General features: G+C 32.6%; 1 protein-coding gene across 1 annotated transcript; it reads right to left on the bottom strand.

Annotated features, from left to right (window-relative positions):
* Positions 1–1876: 1876 nt before the first annotated feature.
* On the bottom strand, positions 1877–2370 carry LOC108770373 (putative uncharacterized protein FLJ37770). Its single transcript, XM_018521933.1, has one exon. It carries the CDS (start codon positions 2311–2313, stop codon positions 1900–1902), a length of 414 nt encoding a protein of 137 aa, XP_018377435.1. The 5' UTR covers positions 2314–2370; the 3' UTR covers positions 1877–1899.
* Between the last annotated feature and the right edge of the window lie 7945 nt (positions 2371–10315).

A 10315-nucleotide genomic window follows, 5' to 3' on the forward strand; every position in this document is an offset into this window, starting at 1 on the left:
CCATGATAAATTACGACCGATAACCACCGATTGCACCCGAATCAGAACCGACCAATCAACGCGTACCCGAATATGACGTAGGCAGGGACATGCGCAAGCTGAACGAGTTTTAGACAATTGATGAGCATACCCTTGTATTTTTATCATGGATAAGACTATAAGATGACTAGCAGTGCGACATTTGTCGTCTTTTAGTCATCTTTTCGTCGATTATATTCTTTCACTAAAAGATATCTTTATAACAATTTAGTTGTCTTTTAGTCATCTTTTAGACGACTTTGTGCTCTCTGGGATGTGACCATGCCATCGACGTATAGTATGGATCATGGTGGAAATATATAAGGTGAAACAATACGCATAATGGCGGTAGCAATACTGGTAATAGCCAATCAAATATGTCCGAATATGCACTTTGCTACCTATAATAGCGCAGGGTTATACTGGAATAGCCAATCAAATATGTCCGAATATGCACTTTCCTACTGCGCATCTATCAGATTGCTTCACCTTATATATTTCCACCATGATATGGAGATTGCGCGACCCATTCATAAATCCCCTCGAAAAGTGTCCGGTGAATTAGACAAAGAGGAAACGCGGTGTGGGTCAATTGCTCGCTCTTTCTAATACTCCTAGTGGTTGCTTTTGTTACCGCCCAGTGGATGTCAGTAATGTATCGCTAGACGGTGGATTCCATGTGCAGTGTGGTGCAGTGTTTACTGTATTCAGTCACATATACGACAAAACTTTAAAATTGACATTTTGTGATTAATATATAGTATGATGGGGGGTGATCCCGATTGACCACGGCTCGATTGGACACCACCAATCACAGCGACCGGTGCTTAGGAGCTTTGTAGTCTCAAGCACTGTGAGTGGCTTGTGTCCAACTGGGTGCCACCCTATTTGTCGTTTCATCGGTGAGTAATAAATTGTGACTACAATTTGATTAAGTTAGATTAGGTTATCCATTACATATTCGAAACGTTTGTAAATTTTGGGTTATTATTTTCAACGGGGTGATCCCGATTGATCACGGCTCGATTGGACATCACCAATCACAGCGACCGGTGCTTAGGAGCTTTGTAGTCTCAAGCGCTGCGAGTGGCTCGTGTCCAATTGAGCCGTGTCCAACTGGGTGCCACCCATTTTCAACTATAGATTTCCGTCACATTCTATTATTCGGCAACAATGATAGATATCGTTGGAAACTTGAAAGGAGTCCCAGGAAGAAATACATTTGTTTGTTCGAGCCATTTTGAGAGCGAATGCTTTCGCTATGGAATGGTCAATGGAAAAAAATTTTTGAAACCAGAGAGTAAACCAACTTTAAATCTTGGAATTGAAACTTCTTCACTACAAACTCGTAATAATAATTTGCTACAATCTAATATCCAAACGTATCAAACCAAGTATAAGTGAGTTGGTCATATCGAAGAAGTAAGTATATTAAAGTATGTTTAATTTTTTGCTAATATAGAGTATTTTTAATCTTTTTTACTTATTTGCAATTCTAAATAGAGACTTAGATTAAATTAATTTTTCTATTGTAATTGCATTTATACACATCGCTCTTTATGATTGACGATATACGAGGTCTGTTCAAAAAGTATCGCGAATTTTGTGTTTTTCAAAAATTATTTATTTATTCATGAATATCTATTTTGTCCCCTTCAAAGTAATCCCCATCAGATATTATACACTTGTGCCAACGTTTTTTCCAATCCTCGAAGCACTTCAAAAAATCATTTTTTGTGATCTTGTTCAGCTCCTCCTTCGACGCCGTCTTTATCTCCTCAATCGTAGCGTAGCGTCGTCCTTTCATGGGCCTCTTCAGTTTCGGGAACAAGAAAAAGTCACAGGGGGCCAGATCTGGGGAATACGGTGGCTGCGGCATCATTAGTATGTTGTTTTTGGCCAAAAATTCGCGCACAAGCAACGATGTGTGAGCAGGGGCGTTATCATGGTGCAAAAGCCAATTTTTGCGACCCGTCTCATGCCCAAATCATTGGTAAAAATTGAATGGCACGAGCCAATCGATATGTTTAGGTCCTCAGCAACTTCTCTGACGGTGATTCGACGATTGGCCAATACTATTTTCTTCACTTCATCAATGTTTTCGTCTGTTGTTGACGTGCTCGGGCGTCCGGCACACTCTTCGTCGTTCACATCTTCTCGGCCCTCTGAGAACATTTTGTACCACCGATAAACGTTGCTTCGGTCCAAAGTAGCTTCACCATATGCCACAGTCAACATTCGGAATGCGTCCGCGGACTTTTTCACACAAAATTTGATACAGATTCTTTGATCCATTTTTTGGAATAGGCAAAAATCGAAGACGAACCAAAACACGTGCAAGCAAAGCAGCTGTCAAAAAATAACTGAACATTCAAAATGGCCGAACTTGTCGGCATAAGTGAGAGACATGAGTACCAACATAACGCCACAAAAAAATCGAAAATCGAATATACGTAACCCGCGGAAATTCAAAATTCGCGATACTTTTTGAACAGACCTCGTATAATTATCTTAACAAAATTACCTTTTTAAAAAAAGGTAAAAAAAGGCGCCAAGTGTGCATGTACCTTCCATAAAAAACTGTACTTTACACTAAGAAAAAAAACCGTTACATAAATAATATAGTTCAAGTGGTAATGTTGTTAATTTTTTATTATAAATTACCCCTCAGTAGTACGTACGCATGTATTAAAAAAGAAATGAAATCATATCTTTAAATTACGCCAATTGCAAAACGAATATATAATTTCTTGCAACATATAACATATACTATTGTATTTTGTAAATTGCGAAAAGAACATATATTTTATTGCAACATATACCTAACATTTAATTAACGAGGCAAAATGATACGTACCTTTATTTTTCTATTCAAGAGTCTTTTATATTTGCAATGGAATACAACATTTAATCTAAAAAAAATTAAAGACGAAGCATCACAAAATGAAAAAATTTTATTAAAATAAAATTGTTTATGTAAAAATACTTGGCGCGCTGCTAGACCTCAAAATATAATAAGTAAATGTTATATAAAAGAAATAAACAATGTTTATTGTTTAATTAACAATAATTAACATTAAAATTACAATCACAATTACAATTAAGATTATAATTAATTTTAAATCTACTTTTAAATTTAACTTAAACCGCACGTCTTACAAATCTGAAATCGTTATTTCTATACTAGTCTTATACGCTTTTACAATATATACAATATATAACACACACCATATAAATACGTATTCTATATTAAATCTAAGCTGCATACCTATCTAAATCTGGTCGCACATATGAACACGCTGTATATTACTAATTCTCTTTCTTAAATCTCTTCATTACTTCTCATATTTGGTATTTTTAATTATTTGCTTGTACGCACACGCACGCGCACGCACACACACACGCACACGCACGCACGCACGCACGCACATACACACTGTATATTGTTAGTCCACCTCATTTTCTTACTTAAATATCTTCATTATTTTTTTTATTCGATATTATTTGAAGATCATCTTATTATATTTTGAGGTCTAGCAGCGCCCAAAGTATTTTTACATAAAAAATTTTATTTTAATAAAATTTTCTCATTTTGTGATGCTTCGTCTTTAATTTTTTTTAGATTAAATGTTATATTCCATTGCAAATATAAAAGATTCTTGAATAGAAAAATAAAGACGTATTATTTTGTCTCGTTAATTAAATGTTATATGTTGCAATAAAATATATGTTCTTTTCGCAATTTACAAAATACAATAGTATATGTTATATGTTGCAAGAAATTATATATTCGTTTTGTAATTGGCGTAATTTAAAGATATGATTTCATTTCTTTTTTAATACATGCCTACGTACTACTGAGGGGTAATTTATAATAAAAAATTAACAACATTACCACTTGAACTATATTATTTATGTAACAGTTTTTTTTTTAGCATAAAGTACAGTTTTTTATGGAAGGTACATGCACACTTGGCGCCTTTTTTTACCTTTTTTTAAAAAGGTAATTTTGTTAAGATATCACGCATTTTGTAGTGTTAAACATCTTATATTCTTATATGATTAATAATATATCTCTTCACACGTGTGCGTATTACTAGAACATATTATTTATTATCAACATTTTCTAAAAATAATGTAGAAATGTTTTTAGCAGCTCTAGGCCATTGCTTTTTTGTAACTTGCGTATCATCAGCTTCAATCCAAGGTGAACCTTCTCTATACATACTTATAAAATGTTTTCGATACATGAACAATAGTGAAATATAGCATTCATAACTTTATACGGCTGTCCAGCTATTAGTATTGCACTTGTTGGAAGAGCACATAAATTAATTTTTTTTGGCACTTTGACTAATGTTCCATTTTGGTATAAAAATGAAATTAAATGGATGATTATCTGTTTCGTCTCCCAATGTTATTTCATTTTTAAATAATATATTATTTCCCTCGCAACGTTCATATAATTTATTATTTTATTTAGACCAATGTGAAAATCAAGTATTTAATAAATTGTTAAGATTAAACTTTCCTTGTTCGAATTGTTAACAAAAATTGAGAAAATAAAATTATTATTAGTAGTAACTTTTGTATCACCACATGTTATGCATCAATAAATAGAAATAATTTGATGCTCAACCAAATTTTCTATAAAATCATATTTAATACAAAGAGCTACAACAAAATCAAATGCATCTCGTTTAATACCAGTCGAAAAATACTCCCCTAGATATTTTCGTACTGCGTAGGTACTCAAATTAAGTACATATTCCGTTTTCATATCGATGCGCTAATGTATTTAAAACATTTAGTTTATCAGAATTAAATAATTGTTTTCTAATAATAATTAAATAAAATAAACATTGTAATGTAACATCGACATAGCATGAAACTTTGTCAGTATTTTGAAAACCACGTATAACCCAAGAAGTAATACTTTGTCGAACTTTTTGATCTGACTGTTTAACGGAAGTTATTATTTTCGGTAATGTCCATAGCACATCTTTAATTTTACAAACAAAATCACATAAATAGGCTAATGAGATTCAAATTTGCGGTGAATTGTGCAATAAATTATTCAATACATAATATTATACTTATACATTAATCTTCATACGTTTCAGCCATCATTCGGGCCATCTTCAGTGGCACATCTTTAATTTTACGATAACTCTTTTGAAATAGTAATAATAATTTGTGCTTCTGGTTCATGTAGTCGTTTAGCCGATTATATTCAATGATTGCTTCTTCACTAGTTATTATAGATAAAGAATCATGATTAATCAAATACGCATTAAGGTTCACTTTCGTTGCTAATTTTACTTTAATTTTATATTAAAATTAGAATTCTATGAAGGCATTGTGAACAACAGCTTAATGGACAAAACGCTTTGTGTATGTTACACGTACGACTGAAAAAATTTGAAAAGCTGAAATGGTCCCTTTTTGGGAAATGATCTCCAGATCTATCGGCTGCACCAATTTTATTCGGACTGATCGCAATCAAAAGATACCGACGACATATAATAAAATTGTTTTTAGATCTTTGATTGCGGCTTTAGTTTCTGAGTAATTTTAATCTGAAGCATATAAAAATTTAAAACGGGCCGCTTGTCCGCTTAACGTGTGAACGTCATTGCGTATATATTCATGCCGTTACCAAATTCGCGAGGCTATAAACGGCATGAATATATGAGCCGTTTATTTTGAAAGTGGCCTAAGTCCATTTTTCAATGTTTTGTTGTTGACCATTGTAGTAGCGTGTACAACTTGAAGTTAGCTGTCATAAACATTTTTTTTTTTTAAATGGACTTAGGTCACTTTCAAAATAAACGGCTCATATACGTAATGATGTTCACACATCAAGCGGCCTGTTTTATATTTTTATACACTTTTAATTTAAGGAGGTTGTAAGGCTGAGGCGGGCAGTGAGAGGGGAATGCTTTAATACAAAAGAAATATGGAGTGTAGCCAACATTTGAATATTAAAATTTGAAGAAATAAATAGCTAAAATTTAAAGAAATATGGATTAAAATGCAAAAAATATTAGTGTTTATTTGTGTAAAAGTTTCAAAGATAACCATATATTTTTTAGAACAATAAATATTTTTAGCTCAAGAAACGATTTGGCAACGGTATAAAACTGAAAAATCGAAGTTGGTAACACTGCAAACTGCAATGTCTGACTGCAATTTCTGACGGGTAGATATAAAGGTTAACGTGACGCTGTAAATGTTTTGAAGCGTTCTTTGATAAATCATTTAGTATAATTTTTTTTCTGTGATTAGTAAATCAAATGCTTAGAAGTATTTGTAGTGAGACTTTGACGGCATTACTCAACTGATAAAATATTCTTTATTCGCGATGATGAAACAACGTTGCCACATTTTCTCCATCAGTTTCAATGGCAGAAGTATTACATCTTTGGTTATATTTTTTACTGTTGTTAATAAACTGAGTGGTAAAAGTTGTTTCATTCTCCAAATATATTTTTAATATGCTATACTTTATATATTAAACATAAATTTATTCGATTCTTAACATTTAAAATATTAATATTTATTGAAAACAGATACATAGAATCGACTCTCTTATAAGAGAAAGAGAGATAGTCTATTATAAAATCTAGAATTTTGTTATTAATTTACAGAAAAATGAGCTGGTCAAAAAATCTGAAAAAATTTACATAAAAGCATGCTTTGTAGATAAAGCTATGTTCCAAATTTCAAGCAATTCTTAATATATTGCATTCTCCTTACAACCTCCTTAAAAGTAACTTATTAAAGTATTAAAGTAACTATATTAAAGTAACTATACAGTGAAAGTGTCGACACATAATACAGTGTTAATGAAACTATAAATAAATAAGTCGGTAAATGACAGCTAAAGTCACTTTAGTGACTTTAGTGACAGCAATAAACGAGTGCCACCTACCGTCGAAAATATGAAAAGGAGATGACTTTTTGAGGCGACGTATCTTACATAAAATTTTGACATTTCGGATTTCGCATCACGATATCTCCGTTCGTGGGACACGTAGAGGTAAAATAAACGTTTATTATATATTTCGGACCCAAACTGTCGATGGAGCTCATATTCAGAACTCGATCGGTCTAGCCTTTATTAAAAAAACCGAGAATTTCGATGCTCGGATGCCCGCAACTCGTTGACGCGCGTAAAGACACGCGTGTCTCGCACTTGGCGCGAGACACTACCGTGTCTCTTGATAAAACATTAATTTAAAGAACTGCTTACATTTTTAAAGGTCTTTTATGTAGTAGTATTCTCTTATGTTAGTAGTTTTGTTGAATAATACATAATTTTCGAAATATAACATGTAAGTATAATATGTATGTATTTTATAGACGAAGACAAGAAACACCATTGGCTGAAGTTATTTCTACAAAGAAAATCCGACTAACTGATATAATATGGGAAGAACTTTCCAAGTCATTAACGCAAGGAAAAATTGTGTGGAAAACAATACAAGAAGAGTTATTAAATTGTGGAAAAAAGATTGAGTGTTTACAGCGTAAAGTTCGCCGTATGAAGCAAAAGATTTTGACCTTCAAATCGTTTACGAAAGATTTATTGAAAAAGAATTTATTAGTAAAAAATGAAGTAAAACTTTTGCACGTAAGTAATAAAGAGGATATCCAGGTCAACATATAATCATGAAGAATGCAATGAACATAACGAATAAATTGAAGTAATTATTATAGATAATTAGTAATTAATTAGTAGCAATTAAATTTTGTAAATCCACTTAAACTGTAATTGTGAGCGCTTTAGAAAATGTTGCTATATTCGATAAGTAGTCAACTTCAGAAACTGCACCTCTGAAGTATTTACTAACATACAAACTATCCCAGTCATTATGTCTATCAGTCTATCATGTCAAACTCTTCTTTTCTGCCGTCAGAGCTCGAAGTGGAAATAATAACAATCCGACCCCCGAACAATTTGAGTCTTCATTTAAGTGGTTATTAGTTTACGCGCAAATTGGAGGATCAACTAATGCAAACTGTATACTTCAAGATAGTACTTGTTTATTACAAACTCCGAAAGTCGTTCTCGATAAACCGACTCAAAATGTAAAAATCGTTAATATACATAAAAGTAGCTCTAAGAGCGTCTTCAAGTATTACTTTGGATCACAATTATTGTATTCCCTCGGTATTTTCAAATGTTAATATAACGTACATTAATCATGTTGTTGCATATATAGCCGGCTTTATAGCTAAGAGTCTAAGCAAGTTTGTTAAATGTGTATATTGCGTAAAATCACTGAAGTCTGAAAAATCTTTCTTCACTTTACAGACTAAAAAATGTCAAGGTAGACTAACAAAAGCTTCAGTTGATTTAATACAAGTATGTCTAATATCCGAGCAATGTTTTTCAAACTAAAAGCATTTTGAATGTATTAATAATAAGTATCCTTGAATGTATTCCACCCACCATATTTGAGAAGGAAAATTGCGAAAGTAATTACCGGTTGAAATTACTTGTCCACATTTTAAGAAAATTTTTTACACTTCGATTATATCATGCAGGAATATCTAAATTTGAACAAGAGGAAGAGAGAGAGAGAGCTTAGAATAAGAACAAAAAGTAATAAGATTATTATTTTTAAAAATCAATAAATGCGCCAAATCTCGTTATTATATTTAATGTTTTTATAATTTGTGTAATTAATATTAACTAATAATAATTAAATAATATAATTAGTAATATAATTATATTTATATTTGCAACATTTATTATGTATAATGATTGACTAATACAAAATATATTATAATTATGAGAAATGCTATGTACAGAAATTATTATGCATCATTTACCCGCTTCTCAAAATTATATAAAGAAAAGTATCTACATTCTTTTTACGTGTATAAACCATAAGAATAAGTTCATCCTTATAAAAGTATATCGTAACGCGAAAAATGGTCCTGGGGCACACAAACATCTTACTACGCTACTAATTAGAAAGAGACAGAGTTTGACCCACACCGGTCGCTATCTCTTTCTTTCGGGCCGGCCATATTCTTTCAGCCTGTGCGCAGTCCATACTATACGTCGATGGACCATGCACATTGCCAGCGCCACATTTGCCTCTTGCGCCAAAAATTCTAAAAAGACATTACCCCCACCACTTCGTAGCGGTGACGACGACGACAATGACGTTTCTTAATATAAAAGTTTCAGATTCGTATATTTTGCGTCGCAATATCTCCGCTCGTAGAGCACGTAGAGAAAAAATAAAAACACTTTCATTATATATCCCGAGCAGTTGCAATCGATTGAGCACACTTAGAACTTGATCGGTTCAGCCCTTATTGAGATCTGATAATCTCGATTTACCACAATTCACCAGCTCGCGTAAAGTAGCCACGGTAGTGGCGCTGCGCGTAACTTAGCGCCGAGACACTACCAGTGTCTCCAGAAGATTTCTTGTAACGATTGTGAGGCGAGCTATGTTGGCTAGACTAAAAGAAATTTAAGTTTTCGAGATTACACGAACATATCTCTGATATTAGGAAGAATTCTGGTTTTCCTACTGTCATAATTGATCATCGTATCAATTTTAGATGGAACGAAGTGAAAATTTTAGATTGCGAATCTTCGTACAACAAAAGATTAGTGTCTGAAATGATTCACATCAAAAGACAGAAACAAGGTCTTAATAGAAAAAATGATACTGAATCGTTACCTGAATCCTACTCACAGATTATTCAATGTCTTTCTCCCCTTCTTAACTGCATTTTTTCTCTTTTACTCCCCCTTTCCCCACTTTCTCTTCCCTCTATTTTTATTTCCCCCCTCTTACGTTCCCCTTCCTTTCTTGTTTACCACTTTCTTGTCTTAGTATGTCGAATTTATAATGTGTTTCTGAATTTCTTAGAGAAATGACTATATTCTCACTCTCATCGCATTGCCTAAGAATATACGATTTTATATTATATTGACACACAATTTAAGGTATTTATTCTTATTTAATTTAGCTGCTACTAAATCAAATATACAGGGTGTCCCAAAAAGGTCGGGACACCTAAATATCTCGGGAAATATAAGTTTTACAGAAAAGTGTTTCAGACAAAAGTTATATGGTTTAAAAATATCTATTTACTGATCCTATCAGTTTGACCTTGGATTGCGTACCCAAGGTCAGGTCAAGGTTACATTGATTTTCTTAAATGGATCACTCTATTTTTGATTCAAGAATCTAATAGCTGATGTCGAGAGCTTTCCAAAACGCTATAATGAAATATTTTTTCATGAAGTACTTTTCAAGTTATA

The sequence above is a fragment of the Trachymyrmex cornetzi genome, unplaced genomic scaffold (assembly GCF_001594075.2).
Source record: "Trachymyrmex cornetzi isolate Tcor2-1 unplaced genomic scaffold, Tcor1.1 scaffold1266, whole genome shotgun sequence".
Classification (NCBI taxonomy): Eukaryota; Metazoa; Arthropoda; class Insecta; order Hymenoptera; family Formicidae; genus Trachymyrmex; species Trachymyrmex cornetzi.